Genomic DNA, 26,161 nt, shown 5'->3' with positions numbered 1-26,161 from the left:
AGGGCTCATGGGAGCTTGCAGAGACACAAGGGACAATCAGGGTGTTGGCATGGGTGGGTCTGACCTAGGTCATCTGCTTTCATGTTCTGGTTGTGTAGCTTGGCGTTCTTGTGGAAATCCTAACATCGGGAGCAGGGGCTGTCTCTGACTCTTTGCAGGCTTTTGGGACCCTATCCCTCTTATTGGGTTTCGGCGTCCAGCCTTAATATGAGGGAGTGAGCCTAGTCTTATTGTAACTTGTTATGCCATGTTTGGTTGATATGCCTGGGAGGCCTGCCCTTTTCTGAAGGGAAAGGAGGAGGAGTGGATCCAGGGAAGAGGGGAAGGAGGAGAGGACTGGGAGGAGATGAGGGAGGGGAAACTGAGGTCAGGATATAATACATGAGAGAATAGTAATAAAAAAAGAGTGACCATAGGAATATTTTTGAAAAAAGGTTTATACAAAAGATTTAAAGATGGGATGTGGCCCAACAAGCCATTTCATTTTGATGAGTGGTAGAGTCACATCCCTCAGGAGCTCAGCCTGTGGCATCTCCTTTTGACAGCAGTGGAGCTATTGATTGGAAGTGGTTAGTAAGTTATTCGCAGCTTCTAGACCAGAGGCTGGGAAGCTGCAGTCCAAAAAAGCTTCAGTGTAGCTTAGTCAGCAAAGTGAAACCGTTTGCTAGATGATGTTTAAGAAATACTATTTCCTAAGATGTTAGAGTTTTTAAAAACGAGTTCCATATGCTTCTGTGAAGACACATTGTGACATATTTCGAAAGCCAAGAGAAACAGCAGATCAACACTCAATGACAGCTGGTGTCCCACCACTCCAGTGTGTTCTAGCAAACACTGTGGGATCCATGGCTAAAACTTGGGGGAGGTTAGGATCCATATTGCCCCTATTTACATAGTCTGACAAAAAAAAAGTCACATAAGGGCAAAGAAGAGAATGATGTCAGCTGTGCCGACGAGAAGCTGTGGCAGTCACATTCACTATAAGGTGAACACTGTTAAACCAACCTGTAGCGTTTATGTTATTGTTAGTATATTGATATATTGATCTTCGTTTTTCCTTTGTGTGTGTGTGCGCATGCGTGTGCATGCGTACGTGTGCGTGTGTGTGTGTGTGTGTGTGCGTGTGTGTTTAATTTTCTGGATTATACAGCATTACTCTCTTGTTCATAATATTATTAGATATATAAACTTTAATGTAGATGTTACTTGACTATCATTGACATTTTCTCAGATTAACTGTAGTATTTGTAATAATAAGTTTTTTTAAGCCAAACTCTGAGTCAGAAGACAATCTGACTTTCAACACTTTAAAGGTAATATTGATTGTGATAGAAGATATGCAAGCAATCCCTTTAAAACCTTTGTTATTTTTCTTTTAGAAAAGGAAATCAATGTACCCTGATTCTATTTTTCTGGAAAGAATCACTCTATTGAGTCCAGTGGCAAAGTTTTTTTCACTCTGAGAACAGCAAGATTTATCAGATGCAAAGGGATCATATGAGTAACTTTTCATTGAAAGTAACTTATTGCAAAAGGGTGAATTTTTTCTTCTTTCCCATAGTATCCCATTCCGTGATGTCTTTATATTAAATACATTCATTGGGTCTATGCCATATACCTGCAGGCAATCTTAACAGTTTGATTAGCTATTTTTCCTCTTTGCTGTGACAAAATACTCAGAATTTTTTTTAAAAAAATCAGCTTAAGGGAGGAAGGGTTTGACTTGGCTTACAGTTTGAAGGTGGTACCATCTTCATGGTGGGAGGGCATGGCAGCAGGCATGTGAGGCTGCAGGTCACATTGTTTCCATAGTTACAAGCAGAGAGGGATGAATGCTGGTGCTCAACCCATTTTCTCCCATTTGTATTCAGTCTGGGATGAAAGCCTAGTGGATGGTGCTGCCCACAGTCAAAGTCTTCCTTCGTCAGTCAAACTTGTCTAGAAATACACTCATAGACTTAACCAGCAGTCTGTGATCCTAAATCCAGTTGACAATGAACGTTAACAGTGATCAAGCAGTTGTTAACACAAATCAGTATATTCCTTTCTAACTCATCCAATTTCATGTTGACTCTATTGGTTCAAAGTTATTTTCAAACTAATAAAATTCCCATGAGGCTACATTCTTTGGATTTGTACATAGAATGGATAATGATATATTGAATGATGGATATTTACTAGTGGGTGACCATGGGAAAGCTCCTTAATCATTCTAAGCCTTAGCTTCCTGATCTGTAAATTGAGGGTATCAATATATCTATTGTCTGCAGCTATCACTTAAATAAGTGCTGAGAACAGTACCTGATATGTACACAGTCATATCCACTAACTGATATTCACTAATGGTACTTTTTCACACTTACTTGTGGTGATATTTTATTTGTCCTGAAATGTAGTGATATTTTATTTGTGCTTTGATAAATAAAGTTTGCCTGGAGATCAGGGGGGAAAAGGCCAGCCATTTTAAGGAATCAAAGTCAGGCAGCACACACCCTCAATCTGATCACTTAGCAGGCAGGGTCTCTGAGTATTCAAGGCCATACTAGGGAATAGAGCCAGTCATGGTGACACACACCTTTAATCCCAGTACCAACCATAGAGACCTGGAGGTCTGTACAGACAGACAGTGACAAGGAAGTGAGGTAGCTGGGCTAACAGCCAATGAGAGGGCAGAAAAGCAAGGCATATAAAGGCATGAGTAGACAAGAAGTGGCTTGCATTTGGAAGCTGTAGGGTTGGTAAGGTAAGGTTGACTAGTGGCTTTCCCTATTTCCCAGATCTCTCTAAGGTTTTCACCCCTATATTTAGCTCTGTGTTCCATTTAGAAATTTGTCTACACTTACTCTATTGTTATAGTTATCATTTGGATTTGTTTTGAAAGATTTTCCTAACTTCTATATTATGGCAGAATTTTACAGATTATTTGTTTGGCAGAATACTCATGGAAAAGCCATCTCTGACTCTAGCAATGAGGAACATAACTATGCTGCTGTCACTTGGAGTCGTGTGTTGCCATCCTATGTAATAAGAATCAAGCTCTTTCAAGCTCAATTGTATTGGGTGGGGGTGAAGAGTTTATGTGGTCCTTTTAGATCACGCACAGCATGTACATAGTCACAGATAAGGATTTTGACAAAGTTCATAAAACTCTGGGAAATTTTGAAACCAAATAAAAGTTCAAAAACTTAGAGTGACATGCTTTTGGATGTTAACAAGCAAATGCTGGTTAGATGTGAGTTGGGATGTTCACTGTTTACTACTTTGTAATTCAAACTATTTGGTCTATGGAGAACTGTGGAGGGTCTGGTTTTATTAATTATTTGTACCTGTGTAGTGCTGTGTCTTCTAAGCCATCATCCCTTACTAAAGGCTTGAGGTTATTTGAGTGATCATATCCACTACACAGTCACATACACTATGTAAGTAAGGTCAGAAAATGTTGTGAATTCTAAATTTCATGAACGTCATCAACACATTTGCTTTCTTCTGCTTTCTCCTGTGTTTCCAGTGTTGTGTGTGTTGGTGGAGATGGATCTGCTAGTGAAGTAGCCCGTGCGCTGCTCCTCAGAGCTCAGAAGAATGCTGGGGTGGAGATGGACTGCCTCCTGACTCCTGTTCGGGCACAGCTTCCACTTGGCCTAATACCAGCAGGCAAGGAGTAGCTGCAGATTCATTAAACTGCTCCCTGTTCTCATTGACTTTTATCCCAAAGACAAAACGTCATGACCCAAACCAAACTGGGGAGAAAAGGGCTTATTTCATCTTATGGCTTACAGCCAATCACTGAGGGAAGCCAAGTCCGCTGAAGCAGAGGCACAGGAGGGCACTGCTTCCTAGCTTGTTCCGTGGCTCTCTCAGCTATCTGTACAACTGGACACCATCTTCCAGGGACAGCACCAACCACAGTGGGCTGGACTCTCCCATGTCATTCATTAATGAAGAAAATACCGCATATCTTGCAGACTTGCCTACAGGCCAGTCTGATGTGGAGGTATTTTCTCAACCGAGGTTCCTTCTTCCAAGATAGTACTAGCTCATGCCATGTTGACCCAAAACAAATCTGTACAATGTTCTCTTCTGTAATTCCATTTCCTATCTCCTAAACAAAAGCAAACATCTTTGGTTTTGAAACAGCCTCACTCGACGTCCAGCATTTCCACAAGCAAATGTAAAACTTAGGGCAAGAAATTTAATCTTTTGGAGCCTCATTTATTTTTTCTAATCTATATTAGGAGAATCATATATAATATCCACTTGATGAAGTTTGATGTGCATAAACACTTAAGCAATTATCAGTGGAATTATCTCACTGTGAAAAAGTCTAATGTCATCCAGAACCAAATAGGAAGTTCCAAAGTAGGGCTGCTCTGCATATGATATTTAGTGTCCTGTGAGGTAAAATGTAGAACTTGGGCAACTGTAGCTTCAATGGGTAACTTCCTTCTGCCTAGAGAGAGAACCCAGGTCCTGGGAGGGCAGTCTACTTCAAGGCTCTCAGGTTCCTCATCTCTTATCCCAAGCATATCCCTAGTACCTTAGCACAGGGAATATGCAATTATGTTTATTAAGTTGTATGAATATACAGAATACCTAAAACATAGGCTCCACCATAATAAAAGCAAAGGCAAACCCTGGAAACGCTTGAAGAATAGAAAGAGAGCCTTTGATAGGAGATAAGAGTGTAATAGTAGGCCAGTTGATGGACACTCTGCATACATGCCACAGAAAGGGGTCTGAGTTTGACCTGAGAAGCAATAGAGAATTATGGGATGTTTTAGGTCAGGGAAACCATTCAATGGAACTTAATCCAAGAAAATTTATTTTGATGCATGATGCATAATTACTTGTGGAGAAAGCAGAGATCAAAACAAGGGAAACAGAGCAAGACTATGTACAGTTAAGAAAAGAATATGTTATTATGTACATAATTCACTCATTCCACTGAACAATAATAGAGGGAATTTGTTAATTTTTCATTTCAAAGGGTTAGAGTTTCATTGCTGTGATAAAACATCATGATCAAAAGCAACCTGGGGAGGAAATGGTTTATTTCAGCTTAAAGCTTGTAGACTAGTATAAAGGGAAGTCAGGGCAGGAACTTGAGGCAGGAACCTGGAAGCAAGAACTAAAGCAGAGGCCATGGAAGAATGCTACTTACTGGCATGCTCATCATGGCTTGTTTAGCCTGCTTGTTATAGCATCCAGACCACCTGTCAAATAGTGACACCACACACAGTGAGCTGGACTTTCTCACATGAATCACCAATCAAGAAAATGCCTACAGCCCAATCTGGTTGGGCACATTTTCAATTGACATTCCCTCTCACCAAATGACTCTGGCTTATGTCAAATTGACATAAAACTAACCAATAAAAAATCATTTTATATATAATTGTTAAGACAAAAACCAGGAAAATACATTTTTTATGAAAATTGAAGTATGTGCTTAAAAGAAAATTCAGTGATCTGTTTAATAATCATATCCATGCCATAAATTTAGAATTGCCATTACAGAGGTAGTTCTACTTATGTGTTTAATATGTGAGTGGTTCCCTAAGTGATTAGCTTTAGGGTTTTATTATTGGAAAGCATATTTGTGATTTTGCAAGTACATACATTATTCAGTAGATACCTATAGAAATATCATAACAACAACAACAACAACAACAAAACAGAACAGATCCAAATGCCCTTGTGAAGTAAGAAGTCTTTCACAAAGCCAATAATTTAAATGGAGAGAAAGATTAGAATACATCCAGACAATTTTAGGTTCTTACAAAAATCAATAATGTTCTCAAAGAAGATAACAAAACAGCCTTGACCAAAAGGGGGGAGGGAATGCAATTTGGAGCATTGTTTCATGCCGTTTTATTTTTTGACCTTCAGTGTCATTTTAGTAGTTCTGCCTGTAGCTAGTGGAAGCTTCCCTGCAGCATATGTGCCCAGACTGCAGTTCTTCTCATTAGCACTAGGATCTCTGAGGTCACTCACTAACCACCATAGCTCAGAAATGGAAAGGACATCTTCTAAGAAGTGTGCTTTTGACATGGAGGGGAGCTGCTTATAAAAATTGGTCATTATGTCTATATTATGTAACCAATTTTTACAAATGTATAACGTTGAGGCATTGGGATTTTTCCCCTTAATTTCAATGTCTATTTATAATTTGAAAATATCCTGTTATTCAGTGGCTATATCCAGGAATGGCATTGTATTCTTTTTGTTTTGAAGATACAGCAGGCTGCCAAACTCTGGTAGTTGGATAGGAGTTGCAGCTTGCTAATTCTGTCTAATAGGAAGGGAAAGTCATGTGTGGGATGTTTAATACTGGATTGCTATGCCTAGTCAGGGCTTTTGATGAAGAATGGGAACAAGAGCTAGGCAGGAAGTTTCCAAGCTGCCCATGAGGAGACAGAGTCTGCCTTTGAAGCCATTTGCCTCCTGGAGAGAGACACCCAGAGGGAGAATGTTTAGTAAATTACTCCACTGAGCCAACAGACTAAGCTGCTGAATTATCCTCAGACTCCAATGTATCAGATGTAGGAAAGCCAGTATTTGAACTGCTGGCCATTAGGAATTGTGTTTGTTGCTATGGGAACTGGTACTAAGGAACTATACAGAGTCTGATTAGAAGGGGACGGGGGATAGTGAGAGAAGCCTGAGAGGACATAAAAATAAAAAAGCAATCCAGTTGTTGTAAAACAAGACCTAATCCACACACTGATGGCTCTGAATCATATATTCCTATAGAGTTTGCATAAATAAATTTCATGCTTTCCAATTAATTTGGGTAGAATAAGATATTGCCAAGGGACTGTTAATTTCTATGATATTTAAGGCAAAGAAGCGATGTGTAGGTGCTGCTTTCATGAGAATTTTAGATATGCTTGACTAGGAAGTCATTACATCACATTTATCTGCTTGGATGTAGGAGACATTAACAGCCTTATGAATATTCATGCTGTCTGGTTAATTAAGTTAATTGTTCTGCAGAAGTGCTTGCACTTCCAAGGACAATTTTTTTCATTTATTTATTTATTTATTTATTCATTTATTCATTTATTTATTGCTTCTGTGGGTGCTGCCTAGTACATTACCAGGCAGGGTTTCACTTTCTCTTTCATGAACTGCTGCCCCCCATCTCAACCCAGCTCTTTGTTTTTAGCACATTTCAGCAGGTGTGGGGGAGGGGCTGGTGGGCAAAGTTACTGGTGGTGTTCAGAAAAATAACTTTTCCTGCTAATTAAAATGTTTACCTTCTGCTATTTATGTGAACAGTGTAGTGGGGACCTCTTTTCAAATAGCATACAATTTCCTGGAGGAAAAAATACTATCTGTAATTTTATGATGTCAAATGCACTTCCTCATGAACTTTTATGTTTTCTTCAGAGTGCCTTCACTTTTCTTGAGTCACAATGCATGCTCTTAGCTATTGTGCCTAGCGTCATTACATTATATATCTTAAAGTCTTTCGGGAAGAATGGTTTTACAGTCTTCTTCAACCCTAGGAATGGAGGAAATGACATGAAATTTTGCAATCAATATTACTAAAGACTCCCCTCTAAGTATGTCTCCTTTCCAAAGCTTTTACTTAAATCTGATGCAGCAAGGAAAAACTGATTTGTTTTCCTTCTGGATAATTCCAGATTCGTCATGAACCATATGAACAATACCTAGACAGTAGGCTCCAAAAGTTCATGGAGAGTTCTAGTCAGAGGTCCCCAGAGTAAAGGGTTCTAGACTACCTGTTTGCACACTAAGAGTGCAAAAATCACCCTGTGCATTTGTTAAAACATTTATCCAGGTCTACTCTGTGTGCTCACATACTCAATTCATATCATAAGTTGGAGGTGAAACCTAGGAACCAGGTGATGTTGCTACTACTTATTCATAGACTGCACCTTTATAAAATTCACCTGGGCATCTTAAAAACTGTAGACTGGTTCATTGTATCTAATGTGAGGCTGGAGAAACAGGTTTTTCTTAAGTTAATGTATTTCTGTAATAATTGATTTAAATGGCTTTTCCTTGCTCATTTTGAAAGGACTAAAAACTGTCCATGGTTACACGTACAACATGTTTTGGAATATATAGACACCGTGGAAAGGCTGAATTGGACTAATTAACATATTCACTCCCTCACATAGTTATCGTTTTCTTATGTGTGAGAAAATGAATTCTACTCTTAGCAATCTTCAGGCATGTTACACATGAATTGTTGTTACCATGCTTTACAACAGAACTCTTGACATTCTGACATGGACTTGGTGGTACACTTCCCATTTCTCCACCACTATTACCTACTTCCTGCTTTTGGGAATTTTTTTCCCCTTTTTTTGATTTCTCATTGAGATTTTTATAATGTTTGTTTCTCTATACCTGTCTTATTTTATCTGACATAATATTCTATACATTTGTCCACATAGCCACAAATTACCAGGCTATCTTCTTTTACAAGATTGCATTCTTTTATAAATACATATCACATCTTCCTTTATGCATTCATATCTTGGGTATAGAGGCTGATCCTACTGTGAAGAGTGGTGCAGGAGCATGGACTTACAAGTGTGTCCTTGACACACTGCTTTCATTATTCTCTCAAGCCTCCTCATCCTGTTAGCCACAATACTACTCTCTAATTTCTGCTCTCATGTGGTATGTGTGTGTGTGTGTGTGTGTGTGGTGTGTGTGTAAGAAAACACGTGTTATAGAATTTCATTGTTGTGGCTAAATAACCTCCATTGTGTCTGTATTCCACATCCTCTTTACCCATTCATTTTTTGGGCTATGTAGGCTGATTGGTCATTTTGGCTATTGTGCATAGTGCCACAGTAAACATGGATGTGCAAGTATCTCTGTGGTAGTTGATTTCAAGTACTTCCAGACTACACCCAGGCTTGTATATCTGGATCATATGGCAGTGCTATTTTAGGTTTGTCGGAAAGCTTCCATATTGATTTCCAAAGTGGCTATGCCAGTTTACATTCTTACCAATGGTAAAGTAGTAAATAGGGTTTCTCTTTCTCTACATCTTAGGTAGCTTTAGGTGAAATTTGTCTCCTCCCTCCCTCCCTCCCTCCCTCCCTCCCTCCCTCCCTCCCTCCCTCCCTCCCCTCTCATTGTTTCACTTATTCTTCTCTCATATCATGCATCCTGACCACAGTTTCCCCTCACTCCTTTCCTGCTAGTCCCCTGCCACACATGCACCTTCTTCCCCAGATCCACTCCTCCTCCTTTCCCTTCAGAAGAGGGCAGGCCTTTCAGAGATATTAACCAAACATAGAATGTCAAGCTACAATAAAACTAGGCACATCCCTTCAAATTAAGGCTGGAAGAAGAAACCCAAAAGGGTCCCAAAAGCAAGGAAAAGAGTCAGAGACAGTCCCTGCTCCTGCTGTTAGGAGTCTCACAAAAACACCAAGCTACTCAACCAGAACATATGTGCAGAGGACCTAGGTAAGATCCGTACAGGCACTCTGATTGTCCTTCAGTCTCTGTGAGCCACTATGAGCCCTGATTGGTTGATTCTGTGGGCCATTTTCTTTTGGTGTCTTAAGCCCTCTGGTTCCTACAATCCTTCCTCTCCCTCTTCCGCAGGATTCCCAAAGCTTCACCTAATATTTAGCTGTGGGTCTCTGCATCTGTTCCCATCAATTGCTGGATGAAGCCTCTCTCATGATGATTATGTTTGGCTTCAACCTACAAGTATCACTAGGAATCATTTCATTGGCATTTTTTTAAAATCATGTTTGGTTCTCATCCTTGGTGTCTGGGTTATTCAGACTCTGGTTACTGACCATCCAAGGCAGTGGTTGGCACAGGCTTCCTTTTGTGGCATGGGTCTTAACTTGGACCAGTCATTGATTGGCCACCTCAACAAGTTTCTCACCACTTTTACACCAGCTCATCTTGCAGTTATGAATAATTGTAGGTAGAAGGTTGGTATTCCAATCCCATCACTGGAAGCCTTGCCTGGTTACAGAAGATGGACAGTTCAGGTTCCATGTCCGCATTACTAGACGTGTATGCTAGGATTACCCTCATGAACTCCTAGAAGTTTCCATTGCACTAGGTATCTGTTTCACCTCCCAAATGCCACCCAATTCCAATAGTCTCTACCAGTACTCTTCCCCTCACCACCTAGTTCATCTTGCTCCCATCCCCACTGTCCTCAGTCTACCTACAAAATCTATTCTATTTCCCCACTTGGGCCCTTCTTGTAACTTATACCTCTCTGGGTCTGTGGAGTGTAGCATGGTTATTCTTTACTTTAAGCTAATATCCACTTATAAGTGAGAACATACCATGTTTGTCTTTTTGAGTCTGGGTTACTTCACTCAGAATGATTTTTTTTTCTAGTTTCATCCATTTGCCTACACATTCCACATTGTTTTTATTTTAAATAGCCGAGTAATACTTTATTGTGTAAATTTACCACATTTTCTGTATTCATTCTTTGGTTGAGGGACATCTGGGTTGTTTCCAATTTCTAGCTATTACAAATAAGGCTTGCATGAACATAGTTGAGCAAATGTCCTTGAGGAAGGATAGAGCCTCCTTTGTGTATATGTCCAGGAGAGGTAGAGCTAGGTCCTGAGGCAGATTGATTCCCAGTTTCCCAGAATCTCCCCATATATTTCCATAATAGCTGTACAAGTTTGTACTCCCACCAGCAAAGATAGAGTGTTCCACTTGCTCCACATCCTCACCAGCATGAGCTGTCACTTTTCTTATTTGTTTTACTCTCAGAGTCATTTTGATTTGTGTTTCCCTAATGGCTAAGGATGTTGAACATTTCTTTAAGTGCTTCTAGGCCACTTGATATTCCTCTGTTGAGAATTCTCTGTTTACAACTGTACCCATTTTTAAAATTGGATTATTTAGTTTGTTGATGTCTTATTTCTTGAGTTCTTTTTTAATTTAAATATATTTATTTATTAAAATTTTTTTTCATTTTACATATCAACCCCAGTTCCCCCTCCCTCCCCTTCTCCCACCTCCTCACCTCCCTCCCACTCTACCCCCACCCATTCCTCAGAGTGGGTAAGGCCTCCCATGGTAGTCAACAAAGTCTGGTATAACCAAGTTGAAGGAGAGCCTAGCCCCTCCCCATTGTATCAAGGCTGAGCAAGGTATCCCACCACAGGGAATGGGCTCCAAAAAAGCCAGTTCATGCACCTGGGATAAGTCCTGGCCCTGCTGCCAGGGACCCCACAGACAGATCAAGCCACATGACTGTCACCCACATTCAGCGGGCCTAGTTCAGTCCCATGCAGGTTCCCAAGCTGTCAGTCCAGAGTCAGTGAGCTTCAACTAGCATTGGCCAGCTGTCTCTGTGGGTTTCCCCATCATGATCATGAACCCTTCTTCTTCTTCTTCTTCTTCTTCTTCTTCTTCTTCTTCTTCTTCTTCTTCTTCTTCTTCTTCTTCTTTTTCTTTTGAATGCTGAATACCGTTTATTGAAGGAGAGAGGAGGTCTTAAATACAGGCTTACAGCACAATGGGAGAACCCTGGAGGGCAGAAGTTTGCTTCTGATTTTTTTTTTTTTTTTTGACCTGAGGATTGAAACCCTGGCCTTACACTTTCTTGAGTTCTTTATATATTTTGGATATTAGCCCTCTGTCAAAAGTGGGGGTTGTTGAAAATCTTTTCCCATTCTATAGGCTACCATTTTGTTAGTGTCCTTTTGACACTGTCTTTGCCTTACAGAAGTTTGTTAGTTCTGTGAGGTCCCATTATTCATTGTCAGTCTTAAGGCCTATGCTCTTGGTGTTCTGGTCAGGAACTTCTCTCTTGTGCCAATAGGTTGAAGGCTATTCCCCACCTTCGCTTCTGTCAAGTTCAGTGCGTCTGGTTTTGTGTTGAGGTCTTTTATCCACTTGGATTTGAGTTTTGTGTAGGGTGATAGATATGGATCTATATACATTCTTGTACATGTCAATATCCAGTTAGACCAGCACCATTTGTTGAAGATGCTTTCTTTTGTCCATTGTGTATTTCTGGCATTTTGTCAAAAATCAAGTGTCCTTAAGTAAGTGGATTTATACCGGGATCTTCAATTTAATTCCATTGATCAATCTGTCTGTTTTTATGCCAATACAGTGCAATTTTTATTGCTATTGCTCTGTAGTACAGCTTGCAATTGGAATGGTGATACCCTTGGAAGTTCCTTTATTGTACAGGATTGTTTTAGCTATACTGGTTTTTTTGTTTTTTTCCGTATGGAGTTTAGTATTGTCCTTTTAAGGTCTGTAAAGAATTGTGTTGAGATTTTTATGGAGATTACATTGAATCTGTAGACTGCTTTTGGTAAAATAGCCATTTTTTTACTGTTATTTTTACTGATCCATAAGCATGGGAGATCTTTACATTTTCTGATATATTATTCAATTTCTTTCTTCAAAGGCTTGAAGTTATTGCAATACTGGTCTTTCACTTGGTTAGTTAGAGTCATCCCAAAATATTTTATATTATTTGTGGCTATTGTTTCCATGGTTTCTTTCTCAGCCTGATTGTTTATATATAGGAGAGCTACTGAATTTTTTGAGTTAATCTTGTACCCTGCCACTTTTCTGAAGGGATTTATCACCTGTAGGAGTTCCCTGGTAGAATTTTTGGAGTTGCATATTTATATATATATATATATATATATATATATATATATATATATATATATACACACACACACATATCATATTATTTGTGAATAGCAATACTTTGACTTCTCCGTTTTAAATTTATATCCTCTTGATCTCCATTAGTTGTCTTATTGCTCTAGCTAGAACTTCAAGTACTATATTGAATAGATATGGAGAGAGTGGACAACCTTGTCTTGTTTATTATTTTGGTGGAATTGTTTTGAGTTTATCTCCATTTAATTGGATATTGGCTATAGGCTTGCTGTAAATTGCCTTTATTATGTCTAGTTATGTTCCTTGCATAGGATCTCTCTAAGACTTTTATTATGAAGGGGTGTAGGATTTTGTCAAAGGCTTTGTCAGCATCTAAATGAGATAATCATGGGAGTTTTTTTTTTCAGATTGTTTATATGATGGATTACATTGACATATTTTCATATATTGAACCATCCCTGCATCTCTGGGATGATCATGGTGGATGATCTTTTGATGTCTTCTCAAAATTGGTTTGCCAGTATTTTATTGAGTATTTTCGCATCAATATTCATGAGAGAAATTGGTCTGCAATTCTCTCTCTCTCTCTCTCTCTCTCTCTCTCTCTCTCTCTCTCTCTTTGTGGAATCTTGGTGTGGTTTGGGTATCAGGCTGATTGTGGCCTCACAAAATGAATTTGGCAATGTTCCTTCTGTTTTTAGTTTGTGGAATAGTTTGAGGAGGATTGGTATTAGCTCTTCTTTGAAAGTCTGGTAGAATTCTGTGCTAAAACTGTCTGGCCCTGAGCCTTTTTTTGGTTGGGAAAATTTTATTGACTTCTTCTCCTTCTTTAGGGGTTATAAGTCTATTGACATTGTTTATCTGCCCTTGATTTAACTATAGTAAGTGGTATCTATCAAGAAATTTGTCCATTTCTTTTAGATTTTTCCAATCCAGTGGAGTACAGGTTTTTGAAGTATGACCTAATGATTCTTTGAATTTCCTCAGTGTCTGCTGTTACATCCCTCTTTTTGTTTCTGATTTTTTTGATTTGGATATTATCTTTGTGTCTTTAGTTGGTTTGAATAAGAGTTTGTCTATCCTGTTGATTTTCTCAAAGAACCAACTCTTTGCTTCATTGATTCTTTGTATTGTTCACTTTGTTTCTATTTTATTGATTTCAGCCCTCAGTTGGATTATTTCCTCAAAGAACCAACTCTTTGCTTCATTGATTCTTTGTACTGTTCACTTTGTATCTATTTTATTGATTTCAGCCCTCAGTTGGATTTTTTTCCTGCCATCTACTCCTCTTGGGTGTATTTGCTTCTTTTTGTTCTAGAGCTTTCAGGCATGCTGTTAAGTTGCTAGTATGAGATCTTGACAATTTCCTTATGCAGGCACTTGATGATATTAATTTTCCTCTTAGTACTGCTTTCATAGTGTCCCATAGTGTATGATGTGCATTGATTTTCATTGAATTCCAGGAAGTCTTTAATTTCTTTCTTATTTCTTCCTTGACACAGTAGTCATTCTATAGAGAGTTGTTCAGTTTCCATGAGTTTGTAGACTTTCTGTTACCTGCCTCTATACCATAGTCAGTAATGGGAGACATGAACTAGGAAGCTGCTCTTACCTCTGTTCTACTATCTCTTTTTAAGTTCTCTCAGGTTATGGGTGGAAACTCAAGCCCCATGTTGTGCACCAAATATAGATGTAAGTTTTCATATGTCCCACCCAATTCCACAACTGCTCAATCCCAAGTAAACACACAGAGGCTTATATTAATTACAAACTATGTGGCCTATGACTCAGGCTTCTTGATAGCTAGCTAGCTCTTACAACTTAACGCAGCCCATTTCTATTAATCTATTTGCCACGTGCCTTCATGGCATTACCTTCTCTCTCACATCTTACTTCTCTTGGCAGCTGCTTGCAGCATCTGCCCTGACTACACCATTCTCTCTCTATCTCTCTTGGATTTCCTGCTTGGCTCCATTCTGCCCTGACATAGGCCAGTGCAGCTTTATTTATTAACTAATGGCAGCAACACATGTTCACAACATACAGAAAGATATTCCACAACAAGGACATATTTTTAAAAGTCCATAGTTTAACATAACTATTATGAACTCATAGATAGTGCCATATTCAGCCATCATCAGAGAGGATTCTTCCTGCAGCAGATGGGAACAAATACGGAGCCCCACAGCCAGACATTATTTATGATAGAGGGAGAGAGAGACCTGGGAACACACAGCTTCGAATGGGATGTGTCCATCAAATCCCTCCCACCAGAGCTCAGGGGAACCCTTGGAAGATTAAACAGAAAGAAAGTGTAAGATCCAGAGGGGAAGGAGGACATTAGGAGAACAAGCCCCCCCCCCCCAAATCAACTGAGCAAGGCCCATATGAACTCAGAGACTGAAGTAGGAAGCACTGGGCCTGCATGAGTTTTTACCAGGTACTCTGGGTATATATTATAGCTTTCAGTTTAGTATTTTTAGGGGACTCATGAGTGTGAACGAGTGGATCTTTGATTCTTGTGCCTTGTCCAACTTAAATTTGATGGGTTTTGTTTTATGTTATTATACCTTATTTTTTTATGTTTTGTTGTTACTTTTAGCAGCCTGTTCTTTTCTAATGAGAGACAAAAAGAAGGGAGTGGATCTGGATGGAAGGTGAGGTGAGGAGGAACTGAAAGGAGTAGAGGGAGGGGAACCTGTAATCAGGTATAATGTATGAGAAAAGAATATATTTTCAATAAAAGGGGAAACTCCAGTTAATAGAAAAAGAGTCAAAAAGTTTTTAAAATGTAAAAGTTTATATATAAATGCATAGGAAGCTAAAGTTAACTTCATACTAATAAAAACTTTAAATTTACTGTAATACAGGAGTATAGCATTTATAAAATTGATAATAGTGTGAAGCATTGTCCAAGTCCTTTATTCCCATGCCTTGATTTAATTAACCTCATTTCTGGAAGCCCCCACTCATGGTAGATAAGTGCCTTTGATTGCTGTTTTATAAAATCCTTCTTGGTATTTTTCTCTACTTTAGATATAGTCTTACCATGGTGTTAGGGTTATCTATATGGTCCAGCACAGTAACGGCTTGAAGCTAGGAGCAAAGGCATATAGTTTAGGTATGTTCAAGGTTATAGCATCCCGGATTGTGTGAATCTGCACTTTGATGTTGGCATGGTGACAAAGGCACTTAAAAACATACTTCTCAAGCTGGGTTACCTTCACAAATGACACACGTCTGTATTTTGGATGTAAGCTCCTCATCACTATGGGTTTTCCCATGTGTTTTTCATTTATGTTGGTCATCTCCAACTCTAGAGTTTCTTGATCTATATGAAGCTTTTCAGTGGGGTACATAATCCTATATGTACATTTTTGCTTTGGGGGTTAGAACAACAGCATGGCACTTTCCCCCTCTCTTGGCTCCCACTAATGGTCTGGCAGTATCTAATCCATTGTCAGTTGGGTTTGGGTACAAGTTATGTGAGAGTCTGATTTCACTCTCCTGCATGTGGACATCCAGTGTCTAGTTTTGGTGACTGTAACTTCCTTTTGTTGTTTTGTTTTTGTACATTTATGGAATGTCAGTTCACCATAAGCACTGGAGTTTTCCATTTGGGGTCTTGGTCTTATATTTTGTTGATATGCATACCTGTTTTTAATGCCAGCAGCATGCTGTTTCAATGACTAGGGTTTTATAGTAGATTTTGGAGTTAGGGTGTAATCTTTATGTAAATTTTCATAGAGATTGCTTTGGATCCTTTGATAGGGACTGCTTAGGATAGTGCCGATATTTGAGCAGGATTATCTCTCCTGGTTTGTGAACACAAGATACCTATGCATTCGTTTCTGTCACCTTCAGTCTCTTCCATTGATGTTTATAGCTTTCAGCTTACAAGTCCTTTATTTCTTCAGGGAAATTTGCTCCTAAGTATCTTTGCTAGTATTTGTAAATGTCCTTATGGTCTTGATTTCTTTATAGCAGTTTGCTATAAGTAAATAAAAACATTATATGTACATACTAATTTTGTATCCTGCAACTTTACTGAAGTCTTTGAGGTTTTCTAAATGATCATGGTATTTGCACCAGTGACAATTTAACTCCTTCTTTTCCAATTTTTTTATCTAGTTCTCTTGAGTAACTGTTCTGACCAAAACTAGGTCAAATTTTGATATCTATGTGCTGTTCATAATGGTCACCTTTCAGTAAACAGTCATATTGTCATATTTTAAGTAATCAGAGTCAGAACATAGCTTGTTTTTGGTGAATCAGTTGGAATGACTTTAGCAGTTAGTGAGGTGAGCTTTGGTGGCATTGTATTGTTATGGCTAGAGTTTTGGTTTAATTATGCTTATTTATCATTAGTTATTAAAAATGTGCTTATTGTTTAATGTTTGGTTATGTAATGCTTATTTCAATGACATTTTAGTTGACAGTAGGAACAGCTGAGATGTTTCAGCTTCTGCAACTGAATACCAAAGGACAGTTGCCAGTGACACTACTGAAGTGCTTGGTCATGGTCACAGAAATGCCCCTGGCTAGCCAAATCCAGGGGATTGCCCAATTTACCCTCTTCCCATACATCCCAATGTTCTTACTGGCCTGGAGAGGAAGAGTGGTTACTTCCCCCTTTGGAAGCAAGCCTGTATGATGTTGGTCACATATAAACATCACAGGACCTTCACTAGGGAGCTTGTCCCTTCAGGGAGTAGATGGAGGAATCCTAGAGTATTTAGATTAGCCCAATGATCATGAAAATCAGAAATTATATCATGTATACTCATTTTTAGATGGCAATAATCAAGTTAAGTATTTTCTTCACATGGGACAGTTTTCCTCTCAGATGTAGAAAGAAAACCCATTTGAAGTGGAAATTTACCTCTAAGATTCACAGAATGTATTTTTAACATGCCTGTCAGATTTTAAAATAATAATGCATTTTTTATTATTGACTGAATTTTTCTGATTTATATATCTATGCATTTGTCTTTGCTCAATACAGACATTCTTCTGCTGTTAGTGCCCATTTTTGGACAGCAGTTAAAGGCTTATTCATTAAAGTTAAATGGATTAAGCTTCTATATAATTGTAATGTTTTAGGGGAAAATGTAAATATTATGATCAAAATAGCTATGAGTCAATAAACTATTCTCTAATTTGTGGTACCTAAGAGAGGCCTTACATATGCTAGCATTATAAGGATTGTACCACCAAGCTCCAGCCCATTTTCTAATATTTTCTAACTTTTTTTTAACATTCTTTTTATTTATTCTATGTGGCTTTCACATCATGTCTCTACATCATGTCTCTTGATATCACCCATTCCCCCTACCCCCAAAATAAAACAAAATAAAATTTAAGACAAGAAAGGGGAGAAAGGAAGAAAGGGAGAATCTTGTCATGAAAGCTATAGTGTGGTACAGTGAGTCACACAGTAAACCCCTTTATCCATAGACTTTTACATGTAGGTGTTCATCACAAATAATTATTGGTCTGGTTTGAGGCCCCTGGTCTCTGCTACACCATCAACACTGGACCCACACTCGAACTCTTGCTGGATATCCTGTTGCGGCCCTGTGTCATGAAGATCTTGCAGTCCTGGGTCTGCAGGACCAACTTCCCACATCCACCCCACCCCACCCATGATCCAGGAGTTCACACACAGATGGGGTGGATGTTGGGTGGGCCAACTCATAACCTTGGTTTAGGAACCTGGGTAGTTGCAGGGTTGGTCAGCCTGTCAGCTCTCCCATGTCCTCCTCCCCAGGGTAAGTTTTCCAGAATTGCTCAGCTAGTTCACCCTTTTGCAGCAATCATCAAGGGGCAGGGCCAGTTCTCTTGCTTTCATGTCCTCAGGATCGGTTCTCCCACACTTACACCTTTAGGGACAGCTCTGCTGTGTTGCCCAGGTGAGGTGTAGGGGCTGCTCCCCTGAGTGCTGCAGCTAGGCGGGGCAGAAACAGCTCTCCTGCTCTTATGACCTCAGGGCCAGTTCTTCCACCTGTCTCAGTTGTTGATGGGCTGGAGGGTGCAGTGGGGAGGAACATCTCTTCTCTGCTCATGTTGCCATGTGACAGATGAGTAATGGGGACAGCTTTTCCATGTTCACAACATTGGGACTGGCACACTCACATACCCACCAGCAGGCTCAGCTCTATTGTGCTGCCCCAGTGAGGTACAGGGCCTGCTCTCCTTAGGGTTGCAGCTGGTGGGGGAGGGGTGGTAGGAGCAGCTCTCTGGCTCTTATAACCTCAGGACCAGCTCTCCCTCCTACCCCAGGCACTGATGGGCATCTCTCCCACAACCCATGCCACCATATGACAGATGAGGCGTGGGGTTAGGTCTCCCATGCTCACGTTCTCAGGATTGGCTCACCTGTGTCCTCCTCAACATGGTCAGTCCTGCTGTGCTGCCCAGGCAAGATGCAGGGCCTGCTCTTCCGAGTGTAGCATCTGGTAAAGGAGTCAGGGCGCCTTTCCCTCCTCCCCACCACCACACTGTAGACAAGGGAGGCTGTCCTGGCTATGCCCCTCTCGGGTCCTCAGGGCTGGCTTACCTGCACCCCTGTCTACTCAAGTATGCTGCCCATGCAAGACAGAGGGCCCATTCTCTTGAATGCTGCAGCTGATAAGGGGTTGGGTCAGGTACCTCACCAGCTGCAGGTGTTGAAGGGCAAGGGGAGAAGTTTTTCTAATGTTTAAATCATTTGGAAGTTTGACAGTTCTGCAAACATTTGACGTTGATCTGTGCTGTGAATGGAAAGCTGTATTTCTAATCAATCAGCTGTTTTTTTCAATCAGCTTTTCTGTCATAAACTTCCATTAATTTTCATCTGAACATACATGGTTATGGTTATATGTAATAAGAGTACATGTTAATTTAAAACACAGACTCTACTGATATGTGTTTTAAAATTGTTTTGGCAGGATCTACAAATGTATTGGCACATTCTCTTTGTGGAATATCTCATGTAGTGACTGCAACTATGCACATAATAATGGGTAAGAATTCTTCTGGAGAAGTCCAGGTGGAATAAGGAAGTTTTTATTCACATAAGTAACTATTGTGTTTCCGTCAGTCTCATCTAGGAATGGTAAGTTCTCTGTCTCTAAGCATAGAAATGTTTGACTAGAGCTCAAAGGCAAGTCATCTTCTCGTTAAATTGCCTTTCATTTCAACTACTTGCTTTGAAAAGAGCAATAAACGAAATTTGACTATAATCTTGATGGGAAAAATATAGTAATGGTGTTTAAAATCAGTTTTAAAACACAATGGAAAAAGTCCATGCATACATTTGCATATGTAATCTGCACTATTGTTGGCTTGCACCAGTACTTCAGGACTGAAATCATATTATAGGAAAACTACCAGGGCATACTCGCAGGTCACAAATTATCCCATGTGATAGCATTCACTTTCAGATAAATGTGATGCAAAACTAATATTAATTCTGTTTTCCTGGTTCATCCACTTCAGCATCAAATGCAAGGCTATAAGATTTACTGATTTGAGTTTCTTTGCTCCTCACCTGGAGAAGCTGAAAGTGGCATTTACAGTTGTTATAGTAAAGACAGATGAAGAAAAAGCAAGGGTAGTGGCTGTGACGTATGGTAGGTACCTGGCAATATTCCTTAAGTAAATAAACATTCTCTCTGCTGTCTGCTGCTGTAACCACTCACTGGTGGACTGAATACACCATCCAAGGTCACATACAGACAGTAGATGTCTGCACATTTAGCTCTGCTGGCAAGCTTCTTCGCTTCGGGTTCTCGGCCATGTTCGGCTTTGGTGGAAGGACTTTGGCTCTGGCAGAGAAATACCGATGGATGCCCCCAGGTCGGCGGAGAGACTTTGCTGTACTCAAAGTATTGGCCAAACTTCAGTAAGTGCTTTTCTTAAGGCAAAAATTCTATATCCTAACATCAATGACCATTCATTATGAATTTCATTATTTAGGCCAGAGGATTGCAAAATATCATTTTTACCAGCTGGTTACTCTCAGGACGAACAAGAAAGGTAAATAAAAGCTCTGTGTAATGTTGATATATTTACTAATTTTTATTTTTAATGAAATATGTACAATTGATTTGCTTGCATGTATGTATCCTATACATGTCTAGTGCCCTGAAACTGGAGTTACAGATAATTGTGAGCTGCCATGTAGTGATAGGAACTGAATGTGGGCCCTCTGCAAGAGCAGTCAGTATTCTTAACCACTCTTTATTTTTCTTCAAAGAATAAACTACTTTGATATAAGCAGTTTATTAGACTTGTGCTTTTTAGCTGTTTTCTCAAATACTAATGAAGAGTATAGAATCATATACCCCTACATCTTCTAGTAAACATAGTTTATCACCTGTCTTCAGAAGCAACCATCCCTCCAGACTGACAGTCATACAAGCAGTCATCCACCAATTTATCTGCCTACCACTTATTTGAATGCCTGCCAGGATCCAGACTTTAGGTGCAGCCACGAGCCTCAGAAACACCATTTTGGTCTTTATGAGAATTTTTGGAGTAGCATGGAATTTAAATATTAAAGCAACATTGAGGAAGAGTTCTGGTCATTAAGAAATGAAAATTGTTCCTTATAATACATTTATACCTTAAGTGATAATCTATTAAGGAATGTTTTACACATGCAATTATAGGTTCTCTAGTCTCCTCATGTTTAGCAGATGATAGTTTTGCATATGTGTGACATATTTTTGTTTCTGTTGCTTCTAGTAAAACAGAACAGTCTCCAGAATCTGGTGAGTCAGAAAGAATGTGCTGTAAGCCCTACCTTGCGCTAGTGACTGGGGAGAGAAAGCAACCATGCACTTCCATTTTCTTTAGACCATAGTGATCAATGGCAAACCATCCAAGGGCAGTTCTTGAACATCAGCATCATGGCAATCCCCTGTCTGTGTTCAGTGGCTCCCAGGGGCCTTGCACCTGACACCCGGTGAGTATTTCAAGGACTGCTAAATGCTTACGTTTTATAAATAATTTTCTCATTGGGAATACTTTAACTACTTGCTATCTAGAAATGTGTTAAACATATATTCTCTGATAAAAGTGCAGAGGATAAATGTCAGTGAATGTAATGCTCAGCACCAAATGGGAAATCCATATCATCCTCCTGATCCCCACCAAAGCTCAAGGACCATCATGGAAAAGGAGTGGAGAGACTATGCTGTGGATATCGCTCTGTGTAAATAAAATGCTGTTTGGCCAGTGGCTAGGCAGGAAGTATAGGCGGGACAAGAGAGAAGAGGATTCTGGGAAGTAGAAGGCTGGAGAGGGACACCACCAGCCGCTGCCGCCATGAGAAGCAACATGTAAAGACACTGGTAAGCCACAAGCCATGTGGCAAAGTATAGACTAACAGAAATGGGTTAATTTAAGATAGAAAAGGTAGATAACAACCAGCCTGCTATGGCCATACAGTTTGTAAGCAATATAAGTTTTTGTGTGCTTTCTTGGTTGGGTCTGAGCGACTGTGGGACTGGCGGGTAAGAGAGATTTGTCCTGACTGTGGGCCAGGCAGGAAAACTCTAACTACAAATGGCGCCCAACGTATTGGCAAGAGTTTCCACCTAAAACCTGAAAAAAAATTCTAAGACTGAGCTAAAAACAGCTTCCTACTTGTCTCTCTCAAGTTAGCGGCAGCCTGCCAGTTTGAGCTACTATGGCGGGTTCCTGGCGTGTGCGTCTGACCTGCAGTGTGGTGGGAATGAGGAATCTATAAGCGACACTTTACTCTGCTGCGTGGTGGATTTAGCCTTTGGTAGTTTAAAAAAAAAAAAAAGAAAGAAAGAAAGAAAGAAAGAAAGAAAGAAAGAAAGAAAGAAAGAAAGAAAGATTTCTGGGCTATGCACTGCTTTAATAGAACTGCTTCTGATAGTTCATGGTACACATGGCTCCAGACACAGAGCTGGTGGTAAACTGTACCACCGCCATGTTGGGAAGCTGAGGTGGGTGGAGCCAGCAGCCACAGTGGCGTTTCAGTCTTACAAAGATGGATATTACACAGAGAATCTGGTTTATGTTGTCTTTGGGATTTTTAACCACAGAAAAAGATTTGATCATAAAAGCTGTTGAGTTAAACAAATATGTAAATTTTAAAGGTACCTTGACTTCAAAATTTGGATATAAGGATATGTTGCTTTGGAAAGGAGTCTCTGCTTTTGTTTCCACAGAAAGCCAGAGGCTGTGGATTTGTTCCAGATTAAGATACATCAGGTTTGATCAGCCAAGACCACCTGAAAGGTCTCCGATGACACCATGGCCCAGATGATCCAACATCCAGAATGGTTTCAAGGCAACTGGCTCAGAGGTTCACCCTAATGGACTACTCTGTAATCCTAAAATTTTCTTTGTGTCCCCATAAGATACAGCGCCCCCCTCCAGCAGGAAGTAGTAAGAGAAACTACGCCCACATTCCCAAAATTATCAAGCTGGCTTTGGAGATGGAATTGGCTCACTCCTTCTCTAAACCCAGACATATTGCTAAAAGAAAAGGTTAAGAGATTCTTGTGTCCCAAATCAGAAGAGCCCTCTGGTGTGGAACAGAGAAAAACCAATATTTTTCTTTAAAGTAGATTGATTATAAATGAGATCTCTTTCTAAAGAAGAAAAGGGGATATGATATAGATATTATAGGATAAAAGGGTAGTTTAAGGAACTTCTAAAGAGCAACAACTTGTTTAAAATGTTTTACATTGGTATAGACTTTGGTCTATTGATACAAACTTAAAGTTAATTTTGTTATACTGTGTGCATATTTCTACTCATGTTTAAGGTATTATGTTTGTATAGCTCATTTAAATTGTAATGGATAATTAATAATTAGTCATCTATGATAATCATACTCGTAGCCATGTTAGTTAAGTCTTCTAGGTATACATAGAGATATTTCAGACAGATAGGTACTCTTCAAATACTTCAAAGACCTACAGAATATGGCATTTAAAATACTTTTAAAATTTAGACTTTCTGGACAGTGAGACATGTCTGCTCCTGGCAGCACCGTTTTTACTTCAGAGAGGAGTATGGGCATTGAAGACACTTCATATGGAGTTTATCTTCACCTTGGCAAAAATAGCCATTTGGGCAAGAAAGTGTTCTTTCCTGGACTTCTTGATCGACTGGACATACAGGACCCATAGAAAGGTGACCACTAAACTTTGCTTGACAGAATGGTCCTTCAGGTTCCTGCTTCGCAGAGGAAATTGCCAGACATTCTACAGGACACTGAGAGAAGTGATCGAGTGACTCTAACCCTGTGGGCTGAAGACAAATGCCCCAACTTTACAAAGGAACATTAGGTGACTGTCCAGGCTGCCAGCTGTCTTTGTCTACTCTTGCAAGACTCCTGAAAAATGCTTGCATCCTTCTCCTGGATCTCAGGTAATATTATATCCTTCTGAGGTCTTTGATGTGGTTGAAGACTACATAGTTATAATTTCCTCAGTTATGATAAAAGATAAGTTAGATATAAAACCTTAGACTCACAAATATAAGATAGATAGGATATCTTCTTCAATATTGTAACTGTAATTCTTGCTTGATAATTGTTTTGTTATATGTAATTGTACTATGTAAAAGTTAAAACCTTCCTTAAAAAAAAAAAAAAGAAAAGGGGAAGTGCTGTGGATATCGCTCTGTGTAAATAAAATGCTGTTTGGCCAGTGGCTAGGCAGGAAGTATAGGCGGGACAAGAGAGAAGAGGATTCTGGGAAGTAGAAGGCTGGAGAGGGACACCACCAGCCGCTGCCGCCATGAGAAGCAACATGTAAAGACACTGGTAAGCCACAAGCCATGTGGCAAAGTATAGACTAACAGAAATGGGTTAATTTAAGATAGAAAAGGTAGATAACAACCAGCCTGCTATGGCCATACAGTTTGTAAGCAATATAAGTTTTTGTGTGCTTTCTTGGTTGGGTCTGAGCGACTGTGGGACTGGCGGGTAAGAGAGATTTGTCCTGACTGTGGGCCAGGCAGGAAAACTCTAACTACAAATGGCGCCCAACGTATTGGCAAGAGTTTCCACCTAAAACCTGAAAAAAAATTCTAAGACTGAGCTAAAAACAGCTTCCTACTTGTCTCTCTCAAGTTAGCGGCAGCCTGCCAGTTTGAGCTACTATGGCGGGTTCCTGGCGTGTGCGTCTGACCTGCAGTGTGGTGGGAATGAGGAATCTATAAGCGACACTTTACTCTGCTGCGTGGTGGATTTAGCCTTTGGTAGTTTAAAAAAAAAAAAAGAAAGAAAGAAAGAAAGAAAGAAAGAAAGAAAGAAAGAAAGAAAGAAAGAAAGATTTCTGGGCTATGCACTGCTTTAATAGAACTGCTTCTGATAGTTCATGGTACACATGGCTCCAGACACAGAGCTGGTGGTAAACTGTACCACCGCCATGTTGGGAAGCTGAGGTGGGTGGAGCCAGCAGCCACAGTGGCGTTTCAGTCTTACAAAGATGGATATTACACAGAGAATCTGGTTTATGTTGTCTTTGGGATTTTTAACCACAGAAAAAGATTTGATCATAAAAGCTGTTGAGTTAAACAAATATGTAAATTTTAAAGGTACCTTGACTTCAAAATTTGGATATAAGGATATGTTGCTTTGGAAAGGAGTCTCTGCTTTTGTTTCCACAGAAAGCCAGAGGCTGTGGATTTGTTCCAGATTAAGATACATCAGGTTTGATCAGCCAAGACCACCTGAAAGGTCTCCGATGACACCATGGCCCAGATGATCCAACATCCAGAATGGTTTCAAGGCAACTGGCTCAGAGGTTCACCCTAATGGACTACTCTGTAATCCTAAATTTTCTTTGTGTCCCCATAAGATACAGCGCCCCCCTCCAGCAGGAAGTAGTAAGAGAAACTACGCCCACATTCCCAAAATTATCAAGCTGGCTTTGGAGATGGAATTGGCTCACTCCTTCTCTAAACCCAGACATATTGCTAAAAGAAAAGGTTAAGAGATTCTTGTGTCCCAAATCAGAAGAGCCCTCTGGTGTGGAACAGAGAAAAACCAATATTTTTCTTTAAAGTAGATTGATTATAAATGAGATCTCTTTCTAAAGAAGAAAAGGGGATATGATATAGATATTATAGGATAAAAGGGTAGTTTAAGGAACTTCTAAAGAGCAACAACTTGTTTAAAATGTTTTACATTGGTATAGACTTTGGTCTATTGATACAAACTTAAAGTTAATTTTGTTATACTGTGTGCATATTTCTACTCATGTTTAAGGTATTATGTTTGTATAGCTCATTTAAATTGTAATGGATAATTAATAATTAGTCATCTATGATAATCATACTCGTAGCCATGTTAGTTAAGTCTTCTAGGTATACATAGAGATATTTCAGACAGATAGGTACTCTTCAAATACTTCAAAGACCTACAGAATATGGCATTTAAAATACTTTTAAAATTTAGACTTTCTGGACAGTGAGACATGTCTGCTCCTGGCAGCACCGTTTTTACTTCAGAGAGGAGTATGGGCATTGAAGACACTTCATATGGAGTTTATCT

At 39.6% G+C, this 26,161-nt stretch overlaps 1 protein-coding gene across 1 annotated transcript in view; it reads left to right on the top strand.

Annotated features, from left to right (window-relative positions):
- Cerkl (ceramide kinase like) overlaps positions 1-26,161 on the top strand; it is a 104,222-nt gene that overhangs the window by 68,788 nt on the left and 9,273 nt on the right. The window contains exons 5-10 of the mRNA XM_036185880.1: positions 3,509-3,651; positions 19,563-19,637; positions 20,341-20,518; positions 20,593-20,652; positions 21,364-21,389; positions 21,475-21,583. Coding sequence (XP_036041773.1) covers positions 3,509-3,651; positions 19,563-19,637; positions 20,341-20,518; positions 20,593-20,652; positions 21,364-21,389; positions 21,475-21,583 — 591 coding nt within the window. The remainder of the gene's footprint in view (positions 1-3,508; positions 3,652-19,562; positions 19,638-20,340; positions 20,519-20,592; positions 20,653-21,363; positions 21,390-21,474; positions 21,584-26,161) is intronic.

The sequence above is a fragment of the Onychomys torridus genome, chromosome 4, assembly GCF_903995425.1.
Source record: "Onychomys torridus chromosome 4, mOncTor1.1, whole genome shotgun sequence".
Classification (NCBI taxonomy): domain Eukaryota; kingdom Metazoa; phylum Chordata; class Mammalia; order Rodentia; family Cricetidae; genus Onychomys; species Onychomys torridus.
The sequence above is the reverse complement of the archived record's forward strand: the minus strand, read 5'-3'. Positions and strand labels throughout refer to the sequence as shown.